The 24,140-nt window shown below is 43.9% G+C and overlaps 2 protein-coding genes and 1 pseudogene across 6 annotated transcripts; 2 read left to right on the top strand and 1 right to left on the bottom strand.

The window, feature by feature from the left end:
* Nucleotides 1-9,368: 9,368 nt before the first annotated feature.
* On the top strand, nt 9,369-18,105 carry LOC121270244 (zinc finger protein 239-like). 5 transcript variants are annotated; one of them, XM_041175571.1, is made up of 2 exons: nt 9,369-9,495; nt 16,980-18,105. In XM_041175571.1, the coding sequence occupies exon 2, from the start codon at nt 17,101-17,103 to the stop codon at nt 17,965-17,967; it is 867 nt and encodes a 288-aa protein (XP_041031505.1). In that variant the 5' UTR covers nt 9,369-9,495; nt 16,980-17,100; the 3' UTR covers nt 17,968-18,105. The 5 variants fall into 5 exon arrangements, with proteins under 5 accessions (XP_041031505.1, XP_041031504.1, XP_041031500.1 ...); XM_041175570.1 differs by lacking the exon at nt 9,369-9,495 and adding an exon at nt 15,382-15,459; XM_041175566.1 differs by lacking the exon at nt 9,369-9,495 and adding an exon at nt 15,473-15,564.
* On the top strand, nt 9,447-12,302 carry LOC121270241 (annotated as a pseudogene).
* Nucleotides 18,106-18,144: 39 nt separating the features above from the next.
* Nucleotides 18,145-23,928, bottom strand: LOC121270250 (zinc finger protein 239-like; the record flags this gene model as incomplete). The annotated part of the gene is made up of 2 exons (XM_041175577.1): nt 18,145-18,414; nt 23,036-23,928. A coding segment is annotated over one exon (831 nt), but the record flags the coding sequence as incomplete, so codon positions are not given.
* Between the last annotated feature and the right edge of the window lie 212 nt (nt 23,929-24,140).

Raw genomic sequence — 24,140 nt, 5'->3', positions numbered from 1 at the left:
TGGAGAAAGAAAGCTGGAGAGAGACAGAAAGAAATCTAAACCCAGAACCTCCATAAAATGAATAGAAAATGACCTACGGGAATCCCGTTTCATGCTCAGGATGATCACATAGCCTAAAACACACGCATTATCCCTGAATTATAACAAGACTTTAGACAGCTTCACATTAGGACTTTTCACTTTCTCTTGTGGGGCTCCCGTTCCTCACACACCGGAGGCTAACATGTATGTTTTCGATTGCAAGGCCGGGCTACTTTAACCCCAGGATTATCTTTTTGAAACTCCAGGACTGCAGCCCAACAGGAACTGATTAACCGGAGCCACTAAAAACCAGGGTCCCGGACAGGCAATTAAATCTCGGGGTAAGAAACAGACACAAACTCACGTGGGCCCATGGGGCACAGCCTTGGAGAAGGTCTCAGTCCGTCCCCTCTGGAGGAAGTTCCTGCAAAGGAAGAGTCCTTGTCCCAGTCTGGATCTTCACATTACAGGTTTCAAAATAAAAATTCATTGAGAGTCATACAGTTACAGGGCACTAGGCCCTGTCTCAGTTATTACTGTATTAGATCATGTTTTTGTTTATATTTCATTAGACCTTGTCTCAATTATTACTGTAATAGATCATGTGTCTAATGATATCTACCTATATCACACTAGGCCCTGTTCTAGATCGGCATCAAAAACTGGCCTTGTAAGTACATTTATAATACATGATACTCGGTCTACTGATTATTGCACGGGATCTTACCCCTGTTTATAATACATTAGACCTGGTTTACTGATTACTGCGCCAGACCCTATCCCTGTTTATACTACATTAGACCATGACCCTGTTTATAAAATACGAGACCCAGTCTTCTGCTTACTGCACTAGACCTTCTTCCTGATTAAAAAACACTAGATCGTGTCAATTTTTATCATACACTATACAGGTCTCCTGGTTTCTGCACTGGACCATGTTCCTAATGGCAGCCACAGCTCCCACAATCCGCCGCACCCAAGAAACCGCTCTATCCAACTCACGCCTTTCCCCAGGTGCTGAGAGTGCGCATGCTCCCCAGGGCCAGCCGCGGGGCATTCTGGGCGGCTCCTTTGTTGTGAGTCCGACTCGGTGGAAACGGGAGAAGAAACCGGGAAGCGGCGGCCAGGATGGGGGAGGCGCTGCAGCATCGCTTTAATGGGCAGCCCCCACCCCCGAGCCCGGAGAGGTCACCGTACGGCCGCCGGGCCCGACCGCTCTCAGTCGGCCTCTGAGAGCCGCACTTGCTGTTCCTGAGGCTGCTCTCGCCCCCCGCTCAGTTTCTCCATTGAATCCTGTTTTTCTCCTGGAAAAACTCAGCAGGTCTGGCAGCATCGACGGAGAAGAAAAGAGTTGGTGTTTCGAGTCCTCATGTTCAGTTCTGTGGAAGGGTCATGAGGACTCGAAACGTCAACTCTTTTCTTCTCCGCCGATGCTGCCAGACCTGCTGAGTTTTTCCAGGTAATTCTGTTTTTGTTTTGGATTTCCAGCATCCGCAGTTTTTTGTTTTTACCTGTTTTTCTCCTTGTTTTTCCCAACTCAGATTCACCGCCTCATTTTCTTTTCTTCCTTTGAGCCCCTGAACTCCATCTGACAGGGTCATGTTGGAGAGCGGGCATTGACTGTCCTGGGAAACAACAGCAAGAGAAGCTCAGAGGCCGGAGGAGCAAAGGGAGCAGCGAGTTCAGTCACCAATCGGGGGGGAGATTGAGGACTGGACCCTGAGTCAGTCAGTCAGAAGAGTCAGAGTGAATCCCTGGGAAATCAGTCATCTTTGAAAAATTAAATGAGTATCTCTTTTATCAACAACACAAGTTAATATTTCTCAGTATTTTTTTATTCTTTGTTATTTCAATCCCAGGACATCTCTGCTGGAGTTCCTCAGGTCAGTGTCCGAGGCCCAACCATCTTCAGCTGCTTTACCAATCACCTTTCATCCATCATAAGTCAGACTTGGGAATATATCCCTGTTCCTTCAATGTCGCTGAATTGAAATCATGGGCCTCCCTTCCTAACAGCAGCGACACCACGTGGATTACAGCAGTTCAAGGAAGTGGCTCACCACCATCTTCTCAAGGCAATTCCAGCTGGGCATCAAATACTGGTCTTGCCTGTGACACCCATATCATATGAACAAATTAGAAAAAGGAAAGAAACTGGAATTGTTTGTTCTGAATTTCTATCCCTGACTGACTTTTGTAAACTCCTTTTACAGGATACTTGAACAGGAAGATTTGCTGACAGGAAACTCAAAGAAAACATCACGTCAAAATCTGACAGATTCACTCAATACATCAGGAGCTGGCTATCATTGAATCCTTAATATAGAAGGAGAAATGTTTTACCAATTGCACATCCTGGAAAAGCATTGCACCATTCACAGTGCGGACAAATTGTGTAGATGAGGTTTGACCTGACCACCCAACATGGACAGCCACAAGGACACCGGCACCATGGTGAAACCGTGGAAATGTAGGGACTGTGGGAAGGGATTTGGTTCCCCATCAAAGCTGGAAATTCATCAACGCAGCCACAATGGGGAGAGGCCATTCACCTGCTCCGTGTGTGGGAAGGGATTTGCTCATTCATCCAACCTTCTGAGACACGAGCACATTCACACTGAGCAGAGTTCAGTCACCTGCTACGTGTGTGGCAAGGCAATCAGTCATTCAACAAACTTTCTGAGGCACCAGCAAACTTATAGTTTAGAGAGGCCGTTCACCTGCTCTGTGTGTGGGAAGGGATTCACTCAGTCATCCTACCTGCTGACACACCAGCGCATTCACACAAGGGAGAGTCCATTCATCTGTTGCTTGTGTGGAGAGGGATTTAACCGATTATCCAGGCTTCTGACTCACCAGAGAATTCACACTGGGGAAAGTCCATACACCAGCTATATCTGTGGGAAGGGATTTAATTGGCCATCCAAACTACTGACAAACCAGCGAATTCACACTGGGGAGAGGCCATTCACCTGCTCCATGTGCGCGAAGGGATATACCAATTCATCTGACCTGTTGACACATCAGCGAGTTCACACTGGCGAGAGACCATTCACATGTTCCATGTGTGGAAAATGATTCATTCGGTCATCCCACCTTCTGACACATCAACTTGTTCATACTGATCAGAGACCTTTTAAATGTTCTGACTGTGAGACGACCTTTAAAAATGAAAAGGATCTGATTACACACCAGCAAGTTCACAAGTGACTATGGGGATTGAAATCTGGTTACTGTTGCTGTTAATACTGTTCAGGATTGAATTCTTACATTCTGACAGCTGGAGTTTGTTTCTGCTGAAATATAACTGTGCAAAGATGGGTGGCAGCTGAGAAGACTGGGCAGAATTTAAAAAAAGAAAAGAATGACTGAAAGATTAATAAAGAGGGAAAAGGTCGAGAACGAGAGAAAGCCCATTAGAAATATAAAGACAGATAGTAAGAGTAAATATTGATATTTTAAAGTGAAAAGAGTTAACAAGTAAGGGTTGCTCCTATAGAAAGTAAGTCTGGGGACTTAATAATGGCAGATGAATTGAAGAGGGATTTTGCATTGTCTTCACTATAGAGGATACAAGTAATATGCCAAGAATGGCTGTAAATCAGGATTTGGAAGGGGGGAGGAGCTCAAGAAAATTACAATCACCAGGGAAGTGGTACCGAGCAAATTGTTGGCGCTGCGGGCTGACAAGTCTCCCTGTCCTGATAGATTTCATCCTCGGGTCTTAAAAGAAGTGGCTATTGAGATACTTGATGCATTGGTTTCAATTTGCCAAAATTCACTAGATTTGTGGAAGGTCTCATCAGATAGGAAAATAGAAAAGGGGGGGGGGAGACAGAGAGCAGGAAAGTGTAGGCCAGTTAACTTAATATCTATCATAGGAAAAATGTTACAAGTGTTATAACAGGGCACTTAGATAAATTCAAGGTAATCAGGCAGAGTCAACAAGGTTTTGTGAGAGGGAGATCATGCTTAACCAATTTATTGGAGTTCTTTGAAGAAGTAATAGGTGCTGTGGATAAAGGGGAACTGTTGAATGTACTGTACCTATATTTCCAGAGGGCTTTTGATAAGATGTCACATTAAAGGTTATTGTGGAAAATAAATCTCATGGTGTAGGGGGTAACATATTGACATAAATAGAAGATTAGCTAGCTAACAGGAAACAGAGAGTGGGCATAAATGGGTATTTTTCTGATTAGCAGGATGTGATGAGTGGTGTGCCACAAGGATCAGTGCTGCGACCTCAACTCTTTATAATTTATATAAATGATTTTGATGAAGGAACCAATGGTACGGTTGCTAAATTTGCTTATGACACAAAGGTAGGAAAGTAAATTGTGAAGAGGACATAAGGAGGCTACAAAAGGATACAAATAGGTTAGGTGAGTGGGCAAAGATCTGGCAAATGGAGTATAATGTGGGAAAATGTGACGTTGTCCATGTTGGCAGGACGATTAAAAAAGCATATTTAAATGGTGAGAGATTGCAGAGCTCTGAGATTCAGAGGGATCTGAGTGTCCTAGTGCATGAATCACAAAAGGTTAGTGTGCAGGTACCACAAGTAATTAGCAAAGCTGAAAGAACGTTATCGTTCATTACAAGGGAAATTGAATACAAGAGTAGAGAGGTTATGTTTCAGTTATACAGGGCACTTGGTGAGCCTACATCTGGAGCACTATGTGTAATATTGGTCTCATTATTTCAGGAAAGATGTAAATGCATTGGAAGCAGTTCAGCGAAGGTTTAGTTGATCATTACCAGGAATGGGCGGGTTGTCTTATGAGGAAAGGTTGGACAGACTAGGCTTGTATCTGCTGGAGTTTAGAAGGGTAAGAGGCAACTTGATTGAAGCACATAAGATCATGAGGGGACTTGTCAAGGTGGATATGGAAAGGATGTTTTCTCTTCTGAGAGAATCTTTAATGAGGGACCACCCATTTAAGTCAGAGATGAGAAATTATTTTTTCTCTTGTAGGGTTGTGAGACTTTGGAATTCTCTTCCTCAAAAGGCAGTTGAGACAGAATCTTTGAATATATTTAAGGCAGAGGAAGATAGATTCTTGATAAGCAAGGGGTGAAAGGTTATCGGGGTCGGCAGGAATGTGTAGTTGAGATTACAATCAGATCAGCCATGATCTTATTGAATGGCGGAACAAGCCCGAGGGGCCAAATGGCCTACTCCTGCTCCTAATTCGTATATTTGTATATAAGTTAATAAACCATATCAATGGGCTGCTGTTTAATATTCTGCATAAATGTCACATAGCATGTCAAATTTTATTTTTCACACATTGTTGTACAATTTTGTCTTTCGTACCTGAGTGTTTAACATCACCTGGCTGAAGCTCAGAAAGGACAATCTGGGGGAGGATCATACAGCAGGAACAGAACTTCAGCCTGGACGCAATCCCTTAGGGTCATCCTGAAAGGGACATATGACACTTTGGTCTTTCTCATATTTCTTCACTGACAGCAAAACCCACATGTGGATTAATCCTGAGGTGTATGAGAAATGTGTCACAGCCACTTCTGTGCAGTACATACAGCCTAAAGATGACCAAGGTCAGGCTGTGGAGTCCAAGGCCACATAGAAAAATGAATGGAAAAATACAAACTCGCTGTAAATCTATCCCTCTGATTTCTGTTTGGAATCATTGGGTTTCAAAGCTCCCAGGCACCGAGTAGAAGGCTCCTTTACAACTGTGGTTGTACAACCTGAGTCAGGCAGTCTGGAAACGTGCTGTTAAATCAGAGATTGGTGTAAAACTGCTCTGTTCCTGGCTGAAACTGAAATGGCAGGAATAAGTCTCCAGTTTAAAAATGACTGTGGTGATTATTCTGTGAAGGTTTTAAGATTTATTGGTGACAGTCCTGAGTCCACTACTTTAAGCCAATGTCAACAACAACTTGTATTGACATAGCACGTTTAACATAGTAAAACGTAGCTAAAAGTAAATAGTGTGAAGTCTGTATTAAAATAAGACAAGAAGGAATTCACATGATCATTTTAACTCCTGGGACAGTTATACAACAGACATTTGATCTCCAGATAAAGAAGGACCTACACCATGTTTACAAGAATTCCCTGCTATATTGTGTCTGTGTGTTAGATCCTAGGATTTTGTTGCAGTCTTCCTCAGTATTAGCTGTACTTCCCAATTTGGTAATCAATTAATTCATAAATAAATCAGCTCATCACTTCCTCGTGTCATTGTACACTGTGCTACTGAATTAAAGATTTAATGAACTGTACAACAAAGTTTTATTAACTGGGAATTCTTAACTGTGATTTACTGTAATTCTGCTCCCAAATGTTAAAATTGGGTTTCTGATTTCTGAGTCCAAATCGTTTATATAGATTTGAATAACAGTGGTTCCAGCATTGCTCCCTGTGGAACATCAATTCCCACCTTTTACCAGTCTGAGTCTCTATTCTTAACCTCTTCTCTCTGTTTTCTGTTTTGTAACCCGCTTGTTATCCATAACAGTGTGTACAAGGTGACCAAGATCAGGCTGTGTGGAGTGAAGGGCCAGGCAGCAGATGGATGGAAAGATGGCTACAAAACCGAAATCAGAGGGTTAGATTTACAGGGAGTTTGGAGCCATCTTTTCATCCATTCTGCTCTGTGGCCTGACCTTCATCGAGACCATCAATATAAGGGGAATTATCTGGAATACCAATAGGAAAGTAGAGGCTGCAATTATGCAAAGCTGTTCTGTATTGTCTAAAATCTCCCTCCAGGGCTGATCACCAGCATGGCCATAGACCACCTAATATCTATTGGTGGCTTAGCTTTTTGTCATTATGTCTGTTCAAGATGTTGTCCATTCTAGATTAAGGTTCAGAGAAAGTGCTGAAATTAGATAGTCAAAACTGCTTTGAGTCCCTGGAGGGTGATGTTTACTTGAATTTCTATAACTTTTTCGTCCTTAGAGACACTGATACTTTATCGCCAGTGTTAGTCAGTAGTCGCGTTGGTGGTGTGAGGCAAAACCTGGTCCACCAGATCAATAAGAAATGAATGCATGTGGGTTTGTGTGTGTGTTGGTGTGTTGTGTCAAACCAAGTGCAAGGTCCCATGTCCTTTGTAACAACATGAAGAGTCGGTATTTTTTTCAAGATCCCTTCCTTTCCCCTCACTATTATCCTCAGTTCAGAAAACCCTTGTGTATATCATCCTCCAGCATGCTACCATCTCCACTAAATACTTCCATCAGTCTTACTAACAGGTAGGAATGGGGATCACTGATATCACAGGAATAATTTCTGAAATGCTGTCATTCTGATTTTAAAGCTTCCTGGAGTAAGACATTGATCCAGACCTTCCCACCGAACACCAATCCTTATCCCCATCTGAGTTCCAGATTTTAATGTGATTGTCTCATATGTTTAGCATCTGTCCATCTGTGAGAGATGATAGGAAAGCAGCCTCAGAACTTTGGTGAGATCAGATGAGACGATCTGCTGCACTTCATCTGATGGCTGAACAAGCCGATTCTGTAAAGGCAAAAGTGCCTCGTATGAAGGTTTTCCTTACTCGTGTTGTGAGATGATCTCTGCTGACTCCTCTACATTGGAGAGACCAAATATAAACTGGGCGACCGCTTTGCAGAACACCTGCGGTCTGTCCGCAAGAATGACCCAAACCTCCCTGTCGCTTGCCATTTTAACACTCCACACTGCTCTCTTGCCCACATGTCTGTCCTTGGCTTGCTGCATTGTTCCAGTGAAGCCCAACGCAAACTGGAGGAACAACACCTCATCTTCCGACTAGGCACTTTACAGCCATCCGGACTGAATATGGAATTCAACAACTTTAGGTCGTGAGCTCCCTCCCCCATCCCTACCCCCTTTCTGTTTCCTCCTTCCTTTTCTCTTTTTTTTCCAATAAATTATATAGATTTTCCCTTTTCCCACCTATTTCCATTATAAAAAGAGAAAAAGAAAAAAAATATTTAAAAAATTATTTATTTATTTATTTATTTATTTACATCTTTTATGCTCTCCCCAACCCCACTAGAGCTATACCTTGAGTGCCCTACCATCCATTCTTAATTAGCACATTCGTTTAGATGATATCACCAACTTCAACACCTATGTGTTCTTTTGTTCTGTTGTCTGTGACATCTTTTGATGATCTGCTTCTATCACTGCTTGTTTGTCCCTACAACCACACCCCCACTCCACCTCTCTCTCTCTCTCTCTCTCCGCCCCCCACACACACACCTTAAACCAGTTTATATTTCAACTCTTTCTTGGATTCGAACTCAAGTTCTGTCGAAGGGTCATGAGGACTCTTTACTTCTCCGCCGATGCTGCCAGACCTGCTGAGTTTTTCCAGGTAATTCTGTTTTTGTTTTTGTTTTGGATTTCCAGCATCCACAGTTTTTTTGTTTTTATCTGCTGACACCTTGTTTGTCTGTGTTGGCGTTTCTGAAATGACATGTTGCTGTGGTGGTGAACTCCTGCCCACAGCTGGTGTTTCCAATTGCATTTATCATCAATTAGCTTCCCACTTGTCATGATTAATGTTGAAGGCTTTCATGTCTCATCTTTGAAGCTTTGTGATTGTGCAATATGGAAAACATGTTTAACCTCTTTAATAAAAACAAAAAAACTGCGGATGCTGGAAATCCAAAACAAAAACAGAATTACCTGGAAAAACTCAGCAGGTCTGGCAGCATCGGCGGAGAAGAAAAGAGTTGACGTTTCGAGTCCTCATGACCCTTCGACAGAACCAGTTCTGTCGAAGGGTCATGAGGACTCGAAACGTCAACTCTTTTCTTCTCCGCCGATGCTGCCAGACCTGCTGAGTTTTTCCAGGTAATTCTGTTTTTGTTTTTAACCTCTTTAAACCTGGTTCAGCACATCCCCTCCACATACATTACAACAAATTGTCTTTGAGATCAGTTTTTCCTTTACATTGTGTTGTTCTGAATATTAATTTTATCCCTGACCTGTCCTAACCCTCCTGACGGTTCATTTATTGAAACCAAGGACTCCCCTTGTTCTAATGGTGAATTCCCTCTGTCCAGTTATTCCTTTAAGTCTGCGCCTTGTTTCACCATGTTTCCACATTTCAGTAACAAATGTTGAAATATTTGCTCCACACCCACAGGGTTTCATCTGTTTAAAGCCACAAACAGAAAGGTCCAGTTTTCTCCTGGAGTTTGAGGCAAATCATCTTCCAAAATGATGCAGTTTCAGCCAATGAGGGAGAACCGGGTTGCGCCCCGCCCCTCATTCACTCCAATTGGCTGGAAGGCCAGCCGCTCCCCTTTGGTCCTGCAGTCCTGTCCCCTCTTCCTATTGGTTCAGAGCTGTCGTCAATCACCCAGGCATTGTGATGCGAGCATGCGCAGTGTGGCTGCTGGACATCAGTGCGCAGGTGCAATCCCGCCTCGAGTTTGGAGCATGCGCAGTGTGAGTGAGGGAGAAGGAAAGCTGCTTGTTTGTCAGGTCCGCAGCCGGTAAGATAAAGGGCGGAATTGAGGGAGAGATGCAGCCGGCGGGTGGACGGGCAGGCTTCGTAAACACCTTGAGCCGTTCTGAAGCCAGAATAACAAGCTACCGGTTCCTCGCTGGTATCTGTGGGCGGCAGTTGCCCCGATCCGCGTTCCTCGATGAGAAACCTGGGTTAACGACCGCCATCTTGTGCAGCAGGGCGCATGCGTGGTCATACCTGCCCCTTTCAGCAGGAGAGAAAATTGTGAATTTCTATCCTGGACTGAAAGGGATGGATTTTGGAAAATGATTAATTCATTGATTTTATTGTCAGTCTGCAGACAGGAGCTGGAGAACTGAACCCAGGCAGAGGAGAGGGAGGGAGAAAACTGGGAGTGGAGGAAAGAAATGGTGGAGATAGGTTTGGATTTCAGCCCAGGGAGGAGGGAGACTGTGTGGGACGGGACTTTACAGCTTTGGGGGAACAAGAGAGAAAACAATATTCCATTTAAACTAGAATTGTCTGTTCTGACTTTCCATCTCGGACTGACAGTGATGACTTCTATAAAGTCGTTTTCCAGGGTATTAGAAGGGAAGGATTTGCAGATGTGAAACTCAAACCAAACATCTTCTGACAGAGTCACTCGATTCACCAGGACCTGAAAATCCTCAGACTTTGAATGTGGAAGGAGAAATGTTTCTCTGTTCTGTTCGTGGGGAAAGATACTGAACTTCAGTGTCACTGGAAAAACACCGAGACACACACACACACCCGAGTGTTTCAGTGAACTGACCATGGAAAGAGCTTTAACCAGTTAAACAGCCTGAAAAAGCATCACATCGTTCACAGTGTTCTGTGTCTGGACAAGGTTTCAGCTGATCATTCAACCTGGAGAGACACAAGGACACCCACACTATGGAGAAACCGTGGAAATGTGAGGACTGTGGGAAAGGATTCAGTTACCCATCCCTGCTGGAAAACCATCGACGCAGTCACACAGGGGAAAGGCCATTCGCCTGCTCTGTGTGTGAGGAGAGATTTACTCAGTCATCTGGCCTTTGGTCACACCAACGAATTCACACTGAGGAGAAGGTATTCAACTGCACTTCCTGTGGAAAGAGGTTCAGGTACTCTTCTGCACTCACTGTACACCAACGCACTCACACTGGGGAGAGGCCATTCACCTGCTCCGAGTGTGGGGAGGGATTTACCCAGTCATTCCACCTTCTGACACACCAGCGAATTCACACTGGAGAGAGGCTGTTCACGTGCTCTGTGTGTGGGAAAGGATTCACTGGGTCATCCCACCTGCTGTCACAACAGCGAATTCACTTTGAAGAGAAGCCATTCAGTTGCACTTCCTGTGGAAAGAGTTTCAGACAGGCATCGTCCCTCATTTTACACCAGTGAGTTCACACTGGGGAGAGACCGTTCACCTGTTCCATGTGTGGGAAGGGATTCACAGTTTTATCCACCCTGCTGAGACACCAGCGAATTCACACTGGGGAGAAGCCATTTAGCTGCACTTCCTGTGGGAAGAGTTTCAGGCAGTCATCCAACCTCACTGCTCACCAACGCACTCACACTGCAGAGAGACCATTCACATGCTCTGTATGTGGGAAAGGATTCAGTCGGTCATCCAACCTCACAGCACACCAGCGAGTTCACACTGGAGAGAGACCATTCACTTGCTCTCTGTGTGGGAATGGATTTGCAAAGTCTTTCAACCTGCTGACCCACCAACGCACTCACACTGAGAAGAGGTCATTCAAATACTGTGTGCGTGGGAAGGGATTCACTCAGGCACAATGCCTCCTGAGACATCAGCAAGTTCATAAGTGACTGCAGGGGTTGGATTCTGCTATTATTGCTGCTTTTAACCTTGTTCAGTATTGATAGTCTGGCAATATTTTGTTAGTTTCTGGTGATGTTAACAACCCTAAAACTGGCTGGAGTTTAATATTCTGGAGATGTCACTGATTTTCAGGGCTGCAGTGTCCCTTTTTAAAAGCACCATCTGTGATCCTTCCCCTTAATTCAAGAATTCTGAACAGGAACCCATTTACAATAAAATTATGAAATTTTACTTCAATCCTAAATTGATATTTGGTGAAAAGTCTACAATTCAGTGTCTGAAAGATTTAACTGCAGGGATCAGAATATAAATATTTTCATTGTCTCTTCTTGACATTTTCTCAAGGGCTATTCTTTGATTTTTGAGAACTACTTTTCGGTTTTTGGGGCTCCTTTTTCATTCTCACTAACTCCTGTGTTAGGTGATGCAGCCATGTAGTAACATTACCTCTGTATTTGTGGTAAAGTTTTTTAAACAGATAAGATAGCACAAATACCAAAGACAGTGTATATATTAAATCTGTTAACTTCAAATCTATAATTAAGACCATTTTGTCAGTTTATTTTAAATAAATCTCCCATGCTCCATTTCCAAAATGAGATTCTAACTATTTGACACAAGGTAACTTATCGGGAATGAGTCTCACATGTGCAGCCCCTGGACTGTGGGTTGAGAGGAGGTGAAAGTGCAGGTGTTGCATCTCCTGCACTTGCATGGGAAGGTGCCTTGGGAAGTTTGTAAGTTCTATATTTCTAAGCGTAAAGATATTGTAGAAAGGATATGCCTCGTGTGTGGTCTCACTGCATGTCTGTCTGACATTCTGTTTTCACTGTCTACAGATTAGCTGAAGTTGCTGCTGACTCTGTGTTCCTTTGCTCTTCGGAAAGCTGGTTTGAAAATGTAGTATTTGACAGGGTTTATAGCAAACCACCTGATAGTTATATTCACCCACCATTAAATAAAGACATTTTATAATATTCTGTGTCAAATAAGAACTAGAGCAGGAGTAGCCGCTGAAGCCTGCCCCGCCATTCAATACGATCATGGCTGATCTCATTTCGGCCTCAACTCCAATTTCCCACCCTCTCCCCATAACCATTCAACCTGTTACTAATTAAAAATCTGCCTATCTCCTCCTTAAATTTATTCAGCGTCCCGGCATCCACTGCGCTGTGAGGTCATGAATTCCACAGATTCACGATCCTTTAAGAAAAGTAATTCCTCCTCATCTCTGATTTAAATCTACCACCTCTTAGCCTAAAACTATGGCCTCTTGTTCTAGAATGCCCCAGAAGGGGAAACATCCGCTCCACGTTTACTTTGTCTCTCCCCTTTAGCATCGTCTCTCATCCTTCTAAACTCTAGCGAGTATAGGCCTAAACTGCTCAATCTCTCCTCAGAAGACAAACCCTGCATCTGTGGAATCAATCTGGTGAACCTCCTCTAAACCGCCTCCAATGCAACTACATCCTTCCTCAAGTAAGGGGACCAAAATTGTGCACAGTATTTCAGGTGCGGTCTCACCAATGCCTTATACAGTTGCAACAACACTTCCCTATTTTTATACTCTATTCCTTTCGCAATAAATGCCAAAATTCCATTTGCCTTCCTTATTACCTGATGTACCAGCTGAAACCTTTCTGGATAAAAACAGGATCTGCTGCAGTCATCAAAATAGATTGAACACATTCCACTTTGCTGAGATTAAATTAACCAGGTACTTTTGGTCCTTGGTTTTGGGTTGTACTTCTTTTATTGGAAACTGCGCATTTCATAAAGTGCTTATAAATTTAGTAAATAGGTACAGACTGTTTATTGGATCGGATGGTGGAGCAGGAAAAAAAACTCTCATGATTCTGATCTTCATTGTGTGTGAATTTACATTCAAAACTCACCAGCAACCTGACTACATCAGCTGAAATCAGCTCAGACCAGGGATTCTGTATGTAGTCTGAGCAAATAACAGTGGTTAAGAACATAATCCTGGACAAATGTATCTCAACTTCTATTTTCATAAATGTGATTAGCAAATGAGTTCACAATACCTTCTTACTCAAGTTCCTGTGCCAAACACCCCCGTGTTCATTTAACCCACTTCCTGAAATATATAAAATAAATCTTATCTCTCTCAGCAGAATGGGGAGAGTTCTTCATATTGGTTGAACTGCTGCTTATGAAGCTCACACTGCTATGAAACCCTCTAGTGTTGTCCCAGGGAGACACAGCTCCTCCATATATCGCTGAACGAGGCAGCACGCCAGTGAGCTTCCTTCCTTAAAATGTTACCAAAGCTGCTCCCCCAATCACACATTTGTTTCTGCAGCAGCAGCAAGTTCAGGAGAGACAAAATCTGTGACTGGAGGAGCTGCTGCTCACAGATTCTGTCTCCCACAAAATTTTTTTCTTCCGGTGGTTGACCCTGTGATTGAATTTTCACAGACTATTGTGGGGTGAATTTTCCCACTGGCCCTGTGTATCTTGAACCCTGGTTCCGAATTACTGTCAGTCTGATTTTAAGGCTTCCTAATGCAGTGATCCAAATCAGTAATAATCCATATCCCCATCTGAATGACAGATTTTAATATGATTGTTCAATAAAGGAACCACATATCATTTAAATAAAAGCTGCGGATGCTGGAAATCTGAAACAAAAACAGAAAATGCTGGAAAAACTCAGCAGATCTAACTGCATCTGTGGAGAAAAAAAAACAGAGTTAGCGTTTTGAGTTCTTATGACTCTTCAGAGCTAAAGAGAAGTGAAATGTAATTAAACTGAAACTGTTTAAGGTGGGTGGAGGGCCAGTGATAGGCGGAGGCAAAGGAGAGATTGCCAGAGATGTCATGGACAAAAGGACAAAGTGGTGTTAATGATAGTGATACTGGCTAAAGTGCTGGTGGTGGCATTAAGGTCAGAGAGCAGAATGTGATAATAGCAGGACAAGGGTAAGCACTCTGGAAAGAACAACATGAACATGTGACAGATAGCCCTTGTGGGGGAGGGGATGGTGGCAGGAAAAATGATTGAAAATCAGATAAAACAATGAATTTAAATGAAACTAACTGGATAAAAATTAAAAAATGAGAAAGGAGAATGAATATTGAAAAAAGGGGATATAAAGGGGGTGGGGATGGAGGAGAGAGTTCATGGTCTGAAGTTGTTGAACTCAATGTTAAGTCCAGAAGGCTGTAAAGTGCCTTATCGGAAGATGAGGTATTGTTCCTCCAGTTTGCGTTGGGCTTCACTGGGACATTGCAGCAGGCCAAGGACGGACATGTGGGCATGAGAGCAGGATGGGGTGTTGAAATGGCAAGTGGCAGGAAGGTCTGGGTCGTGCTTGCGGACAGACCGAAGATGTTCCGCTTCTATCCAGCTTCACCTGCTCCACCCCACCTTAAACAGTTTAAACTTAATTACATTTCACTTCTCTTCAGCTCTGAAAAGTCATAAGGGCTCAAAATGTTAACTCTTTTTCTCTCCACCGATGCTGTTAGACCTGCTGAGTTTTTCCAGCATTTTCTGTTTTTGTTATATATCATTTAAACCTGATTCAGCACATCTTCTCATACTACAAGAGATTGTCTTTGAGATCAGTTGTTCCTTTCTCGTCTGCAGTTCTGAATGATGACAATATTAACCTTCTACCTAAACTATCCTAGCCCTTCTGTTGGTTTATTTATTGAAACCAGGGACTCTCCTTGTTCTAATGGTGACATTCCCTGTCTGTCCAGTTATTCCTTTAAATCAACCCTTGAATTGTTTGTGCATTGTTTCATCATGTTCCCGCATTTCATTAAAAAAATTTGAAATGTTTGCTCCACACCCACAGGGTTTCATCTGTTTAAAGCCACAAACAGAAAGGTCCAGTTTTCTCCTGGAGTTTGACACAAATCAGCTTTCAAAATGAAGCAGAGTTTCAGCCAATGAGGGAGATCTGGACTCAGCCCCGCCCCTCATTCACTCCGATTGCTTGGAGGACCAGCTGCTCCTGCTTGGTCCTCCAGTCCTGCCTCCTCCTATTGGCCCAGAGTTGCCGTCAATCATCCAGCCTGCTAGCATGCACAGTGGCATTGCAGCGGCTGGACATCAATGCGCATGTGCTATCCCACCCAGCGTTCTGAGCATATGCAGTGCAGGTAACGGCGACGGAGAGACGTTGCTTTCCTGTATCTACGATCGGTAAAGAGGGAAATGGCGGGGCTAAGAGAGCGAAGGATCCGAAGGGCGGGCGGGAAGACTTCGTAACTATGCTGTATAATTTTCAAATCCCGAAAAAAAGTTTACCGGTCTCCCGTTTGCACCGAGCGGGACCTCAACTCTGGGCGATCGGTCCGGGTTAACGGCCGCCATCTTGAGCGGGGGGTCAATGTGCAGCAGGGCGCATGCGCGGTTGTCCCTGTCCTTGTCAGCAGGAGGAGAGAATATTGTGAATTTCTATCCTGGCCTGACGGATGGATTTTGGAAACTCTTTTTACAGGGAGTTAGAAGGGGAGGATTTACACACAGCAAACTCAAAGCAAAGATCACATCAAGATCTGACAGAGTCACTCGATTAATTAGAACCTGGATATCATTGGCCTTTGACTCGAAAGGCTAAGGTTTGTCTATTTTGAGCATGGGAAATTTTGAACATTTGTGTGACTGGGTAGAGGAGAAACCATGGAGGGATTTGGAAACAAGAATGTAAATTTTAAAATTAAGCTGTTGCTTAACTGGGAGCCTGCATCAGTCAACAAGCAGAGTGGTGATGGGTGCAAGGGACATGGTGTGAGTAACGATAAAGTGTTTCAGAAATGGTTGAACTGAGGCAGAGGAAAACTCAGGTGATGTTCCTGAGGAGGATCCACCCTATCACAGACCTTCCCTTTTATTCTCTCCTTACCCCTTACACTGACTTAGAACTTAATACATTTCTATTTTTCTTCAGTTCTGATGAAAGGTCTCAATGTGAAACATTAACTCTTTTTCTCTCCAAAGATGCTGCCTAACCTGCTGAGTGTTTCTGATTTTTTCTGACTTTATTGCTGTGATGGAAATAGGTGATCATGAGGATATGCAGTTGGAAGCATAGCTGAGGGTGAAATATGACAACGTTTGAACAGCCTCACACAAATGGTAGAGAGAGGGATGGAGTCAGTGGCTTGGGAGTGGAGTTTGTAGAGGGGACTGAAGACAATGGCTCCTGTCTTCCAATATTTAAAAGGCGGAAATTTCTGCTCATCCAGTACTGGATGTCAGACAAGTTTGGATGTTGTGTGACTTCGAGATGATGGTGTTCGCGTATACCTGCTGCTCTGGTCCCACTAGGCTGTGGAGGTTGAGGGTTCGGGGGGGTTTTGTCAAATTTTTGGTTGAATTGTAGATATATAACATCCCTTTTCTTTGCCCTCAGCCTCTCCTACATCTCGCCCTCCCTCTTTCTCTCTCTCTCCTCTGGAGAGAGGCCAGAGTTTTGTGTAGGTCCAGACTGGGTGCCAGGTTCCTTCCCGTGAAGGACATTAGTGGACCAGTTGGGTTTTTATGACAATCCAGCAGTTTTCATGATCACTTTTTCCTACTGCCGGCCCCACAAATTACCAGATTCATTCAGCTCAATTTCACAACCTGCCTTTGTGTTTTTGTGGGTTCTCTCTCACTCCCTTTTTTCTGTTTTAAGTCAATTTCACAGGGTATTAGAAGAGGAGGATTCGCAATCAGGAAACTCCAGCCAAACATCATATCAGGATCTGAAGGAATCGTCCAATTTATCGTAACCTGAATATCATCGGATTTTGAACATGGAAGGAAAAAGTACCATTCACAGTGGAGAGAAACCATATACATGTTCTGTGTGTGGACGAGGCTTCAGCCAATCAGCTGGCCTGTCAAAACACAAGCACCGTCACACTGGGGAGAAACCATGTAAATGTGGAGACTGTGGGAAGGGATTCAATTACCCATCTGAGCTGGAAACCCATCGACGCAGTCACACTGGGGAGAGGCCATTCAGTTGTGTGTGTGGGAAGGGATTCACTCAGTTATCCCATTTGCTGAGACACCAGCGAGTTCACACTGGGGTGAGGCCATTCACCTGTTCCAAGTGTGGGTGCAGATTCACTCAGTTATTCAACCTGCTGACACACCAGCGAGTTCATACTGGGGAGAGGCCATTCACATGCTCAGAGTGTGGAAAGGGATTCACTCAATTATCCCACCTGCTCAAACACCAGCGAGTTCACACTGGGGAGAAGCCGTTCACCTGCCCTGAGTGTGGGAAGGGATTCATTCAGTCATCTAACCTGCTGACGCACCAACGAGTTCACACTGGTGAGAGACCTTTTAAATGCTCAGACTGCGGGAAGTGCTATAAAAGCTCCTGGGAACTAATGTCCCATCAACGTGTTCACACTGATGAGATACCATTCAGGTGTTCTCACTGCGGGACTGGGTTCAAGACATCATCTGACCTTGCTAAACATCAGCGAGTTCACACTGGGGAGAGGCCATTCATCTGCACTGAGTGTGGGAAGGGATTCACTCGATCATCCAACCTGCTGACACATCAGCAAGTTCACACTGGGGAGAGGCCATTCATCTGCCCTTTGTGTAAGAAGAAATTTGCTCACTCATCCAGCCTGCTAAGACATCAGCGAATTCACAAGTAACTACGGTGGTGGGATTTTGCTGTTATTCATGTCCAGAACTGAATCGTGTTCATTCTGGTCTCTTTCAGATTATGTTTATAAACGCCATCCCAGAAATAATATTGTGTATGAAGGCACATAAATCATCCTTGTGTTAAACATACTGTCTTGAATCTTTTTAATATCTCTAACACAAATTTGTTCCTCTTGAGAACAGTTTGTCATTTCCCGAATCTGTCCATGATTTCCTGTTTGAATCCCACCAATCAGGTTCCTGCCCTGCCTCAGTACTGAACCAGCTCTTATCAAAGTCATAAATGACATCCTATTTGACTGTGACAAGGAATACACTCTCCCTTCATGACCTGTCTGCAGCCTTTAACAAGATCGACCACATCATTCTGCTCCATCACCTCTCCCCTGTCATCCAGGTGGGTTGGGGCTGCTCTCTCCCGGTTCCATTCTTCTCTGTTGAATCAGAGTCAGAGAATCACTTGTCATGTCTTTCCTTTCCAATTCCACAGTTACCTCTGGTGTCCCCAAATAAACCACCTCAGTCTCCTCTTATTTCTCATCAACCTGCTTTCAATGAAATCATCTGAAAACACTCTTCAGTTCTCATATTTACATTGACAGCTCCCAGCTCTACCTCACCACCAACTCTCTCGACTTCACTTTTGTTAAATTAGGGTAGTTTGTTTGATATCCAGTGGTGGATGTGCAGAAATTTCCTCCAATCAATTATTGGGAAGACTGTTTTCATTCCCTAGCTACCAACTCCATTCCTCTCCCTGGTAACTGTCTGAAACTAAACTGGACTTTTTGCACATCTGATGTCATATTTGACTTCGACATGAGCTTCTGACTCGGGTGTGTGTGTCTCAGTGATTTTTTAGTCACGCTGATCATTTAAATCTTTTTCCACAGACAGAACAAATTTCCTCCTGCAATAATCAGGCTGATCCTACAAGAATTAAGTGATTCTATAAGATCTTGTTGAGATTTTGGTTTGAGTTTCCCATCTGCAAATCATCTCCCTTCTAATATCTCATAAACAGAGTTTACAAAAGTCATCACTGTCAGTACAGGACAGAAATTCAGAACAGATAATTCTAGATTCTATGGAACATTTTTCCCCCTCATTCCCCCAAATCTATAAATCTCTGTCCTACACACTCCTCTCCCTCTCTGCTCATTATTCCAGATTCAGTGTCCAGTCTCCTACTTATTCTTTTCTCCTCCCCAGATTCTCTCTCCTCCTGTCCTTAAACTGGTGACTCAGGCTGTGGATCAATCCCACTCCTTCACTCTAATTCTACCAGATAATGCAGCTCACAACAACAAACCATCTTAATGACTTTATTAGTTTTTTGAATGTTTGAAAAAATTCACCTTTTCCCAATTGTTGAGAACAGAAAGTTTGGTCGTTAATTTAGAGCTTCCATCTCCCAGGTCTGTTCCAACAAACTGTGGCTATCTGAGTTACATTTTATACAGATACACTCAGTAAGTGATCAGAGCTCACTGAATATGACACAAGCTATGCCTGAGTTACATTTATGCAGAGTCACTCACTCAGTATGTGATCAGATCTCACTGAACTATGACACAAGCTATGCCTGAGTTACATTTGTATAGACTCAGTCACTCAGCAAATGATCAGGTCTGACTGAGCTACCACAACAACTACAACAACTTATATTTATATTGAGCTTTTAGCATAATAAAACATCCCATGGAGTTTCACAGGAGCATAAGGAATATTAGATCAGATGACCAAAAGCTTGGTCAAAGAGGTCGGTTATAAGGAGTGTCTTAAAGGAGGAAAGTGAAGTAGAAAGGTGGAGAGGTTTAGGGAGGCAATTCCAGAGCTTAGGGTCTAGGCAACCGAAGGCACGGCCACCAATGGTGGAGTGATTAAAATCGAGGATGAAGGACATCAGGTAATGGTGCTCCATGTATGTGGGCCTGATAGACCAGGCTTAAGGCCCAAATCTGAACTTTGGGACATAGTTTGACCATCCCTGATCTCAGAGAAAAGCAATTCCCCAATAAACATCTTGTAAGATCTTTGTATATTGATACCATAAAAAGTTATGATCAGTTGAATCTTGTGTACTAGATGGGAATTGACTTTAACAAACTTCAAATTGTCTGGATTTCAGTGTTAAAAGAAGAATATGTTTTAACAGAGAGAAAATAAAATACAAATACTGGAAAACGGAAAAACAAAACTGGGGAAATACACAGCGGCTCCATTATTTCAAAGTGATAAATGAATGGTCACTGTTTCAAGTGGGACTCCTTCAGAATGAACACTTCCCACTACCAGCACCAACCCCCCTCCCTGTTCACTGAACATTCCTTCATCCACCCATTGCACATCCACCCAATAGCTCACAGCCCAGAGTGACATTCAGCCTGGTATGATTTTGGAAGATTTCCTCTTTTCAGTCAGGAACAGACTTGGCAGCAGAGCTTAGTTGGGAATTGACTTTATTGTGGAAAATGTCAGGCCAAGTTCAGGCAAACTAAGGTGACAAACCCAGGCAGTGGTTTACAGTTCAATGCAGGTTATAGTACCCTTGTCGAGAACCAGAGAAGTGAGCGCACCAAGGACTTCTCGCAGTGTTGATCTTTGTTCTTTGAGCTTTTTCTCTCTCAGGGGTTTTATCTCCTGATTCATGGTCCTCTCCCCCACAAAACTTTGTCTCGGGAGGGTCTCTCTTACCCTGACTAACCCCACCCTGTGCTCAGTCATAGTTCACGTGAGCAATACTAGCTTCACTGAGTCACATTAGTTTATCATATTCACAGTTCATGTAAACAATACTAGCTTCATTTAAATCAAGTAATGTTCTGCTTATTCCTCAATGATCTATTTTCCTCTCATCTCAAAGCTGCAACATCCTGTTGTCCATTTATTTCATTGATGTTATGTATTAACACATAAACAGCTTCAAGGAATCTTTTAGCTGCAGTAAGCTTTTTAAGACTTGACATAACCTCCCAGGATCTCTCGACCTTGGCATCTTTCCTACACCATGTCCTACCTCTAAGTTTCCACAGTCCATTACACGACTAAGGAGAATTTCTGAAGAAGTTAGATGTTAGCTTCTAATTATCAATTTAAATGTTAACAATCATCTTGTTAATAACCTAATAATCTTAAAGCACGAGCCCAGTGAGAGGGTGAGCTGGCCCTCGGGATGTCAGCATGGACAAGAGCTGGAAATGGTTCCAATCAATACATTTTCTGTCATTATTTCAAAAGGAAATTAATAGTTTGTCAAACCCCCATGTGCACACCCTTGGTGAATTACAATTTCCAGCCCAGACCCTTCCTATTGCTTCTAAATGGTGCATCCTGTGTGTTTTCAGCAAAGGGAGAGACAGGCTGCTCACATCCCTGCTCTCACTGCCGAGAGGCTTGTGGTTTCCACCTTCTGGGTTTCAGGGTCCTGGCAAAGACTGATCCACCTGTATCTGTGCAGGGGCAGATTCAGCTGGTGGGAGACGGGGTGGGGGGGGGGGGGGGGGTGGGGGGTGGCGCGCAGTGCGTGTTGTGAGCCAGGGCCACGTACGGCTTGAGGTTGGGGGGGGATGGTTAATGGGTGAGAGGCTGGAACACTTTATCGGAGTTCCCACTTCCATGTCTCCTTTCTCCATCATCCCTCTCCTGGACCAGCGTCGCATCATTCCTCCCACCCTGCTGCAGACCAGTTTGGTGGAGTTGAGTGACGTGTTGTAAGGTCACAGATACAGTGTCTATCATCCTGTTTAAGGCAGCAGACATCTCCAGCACGGCCGTGGTCATGACCTGCATGGACCCATTTCAGAGCCGTGCTTGAAGCTCCATGGAGGCAGCCATTCTCTCCATGACAGACAGTCTCTGGAACCTCCTGCTGCCCCACAACCTTCCAAGCTCCCTGTGCTCCTCCAATTATGACCACTTGCACATCCACCAGCCACATCACTTCACCATTGGCGGCCGTGCTTTCAGCTGCCGAAGCCCCGGGTTTTGAGATTCCCTCACTAAACTTCTCTCCTCCTTTGAATCTAAGTCTTTGACCAAGTTTTTGATCATTTGTGAAGCACCTCGGGATGTTTTACTTTGTTAAAGGTTCTATATAAATGCAACTTATTGCTGTAATTGCCTTACATTGGTAGAATCAGGAATGTCACACAAAAATTTTAAATCCTCGTACCATAATTACCATAGTATTTTCAGACTGGAAACTTAAACCTGCCATTTCACTTTCAGACAGGAGCAGGTCACAGTTTTACACCAACCTCTGGTTTGACAGCATGTTTCCAGCATTCACCGTTGTTCTTCCTGACTTTAAACACAGTTGTAAAGGAAAAACAAAAATACCTGGAAAAACTCAGCAGGTCTGGCAGCATCTGTGGAGAGGAACACAGTTAACGTTTCGAGTCCGAATGACCCTTCAACAGAACTAAGGAAAAATTAGAAGAGAGGTGAAATATAAGATCATGAACTCGCTCCTCCATCCCCACCCCGTTTCCGATTCCCCCCCCTTTTTTTCCCAATAATTTATATAGATTTTTCTTTCCCCACCTACTTCCATTATTTTTAAAAGTATTTCCATCCATTGTTTTACTTCTGCCTTTTAGCCTTTTTTGGTTCCTTCACCCCACCCCATCCCCACTAGGGCTATCTGTACCTTGCTTGTCCTGCTTTCTACCCTTAATTAGCACATTCCTTAGATATCACCACCTTCAACACCTCTTTGTCCTTTTGTCTGTGGCATCTTTTGGTTATCTCCACTCATCACTGGCCCTCTATCCAGCTCTACTTGTCCCAACCCCCCTTGAACTCTAGCTTATATTTCACCTCTCTTCTATTTTTACTTAGTTCTGTTGAAGGGTCATTAGGACTTAAAACGTTAACTGTGCTCCTCTCCGCAGATGCTGCCAGACCTGCTGAGTTTTTCCAGGTATTTTTGTTTTTGATTTTCAGCATGTGCAGTTTTTTGCTTTTATCTTACAGTTGTAAAGGAGCCTTCTGTTCCATGTCTAGGGGTTCTGAACCATGGAAGAAAGTGGCTGGGACACATTCCTTACATACCTCAGGATTCACCCACATGTTCAGCCCTTGATGTGATTAACCGCAGAATCCAACCCCTGCAGTCACTTGTGGACTTCTTGGTGTCTCCGCAGGTTAGATGACCGAGTGAATCCCTTCCCACACAGAGAGCAAGTGAACGGCCTCTTCCCACTGTGAGTGTGTTGATGTCTCCGCAAGTGATATGACCAAATGAATCCCCTCCCACACTCGGAGCAGGTGAATGGTCTCTCCCCAGTGTGAACTCGCTGGTGGGTCAGCAGGGTGGTTGACACATTGAATCCCTTCCCACACTCGGAGCAGGTGTATGGCTTCTCCCCAGTGTGAGTGCGCTGATGTATCAGCAGTGCGAATGACTGAATGAATCCCTTCCCACACTCAGAGCAGATGAATGGTTTCTCCCCAGTGTGAATTTGTTGGTGTCTCAGCAGATCACTGCTGTTTTTAAAGCTCTCCTCACAATCAGAACATTTAAATGGTCTCATGTCAGAGTGAATACGCTGGTGTCTCAGCAGGTTGGATGAATGGGTGAACGCCTTTCCGCACACAGAGCAGTTGAATGGTCTCTCCCCAGTGTGAATTCGCTGGTGCACAGTGAGTTCAGATGATTTCCTGAATCCAGTCCCGCAGTGAGAGCACCTGAACGGTCTCTCCTCAGTGTGAACACGCTGATGACACAACAGTTTCCTGGAACTTTTGTAGCACTTCCCGCAGTCCGGACATTTAAAAGGTCTCTTCCCAATGTGAATTTGCTGATGTCTCAGCAGGTGGCTTGACCGAGTGAATCCCTTCCCACACTTGGAGCAGATGAATGGCCTCTCCCCGGTGTGAACCCGCTGGTGGGTATGTAAGCTGGATAACTGAGTGAATCCCTTCCCACACTTGGAACAAGTGAACGGTTTCTCCCCAGTGTGAACTCGCTGGTGGGTATGTAAGCCAAATAACTGAGTGAATCCCTTCCCACATTTTGAACAGGTGAATGGCCTTTCCCCAGTGTGACTGTGTCGATGAATCTCCAGTTGGGACGGGTATTTGAATCCCTTTCCACAGTCCCCACATTTCCACAGTTTCTCCATGGGGCGGTTGTCCTTCTGTCTCTCCAGGTTAA

The sequence above is a fragment of the Carcharodon carcharias genome, chromosome 27, assembly GCF_017639515.1.
Source record: "Carcharodon carcharias isolate sCarCar2 chromosome 27, sCarCar2.pri, whole genome shotgun sequence".
In the NCBI taxonomy this organism is placed as follows: domain Eukaryota; kingdom Metazoa; phylum Chordata; class Chondrichthyes; order Lamniformes; family Lamnidae; genus Carcharodon; species Carcharodon carcharias.
Note: the sequence above shows the minus strand (reverse complement) of the source record. Positions and strands in the feature narration are given on the sequence as shown.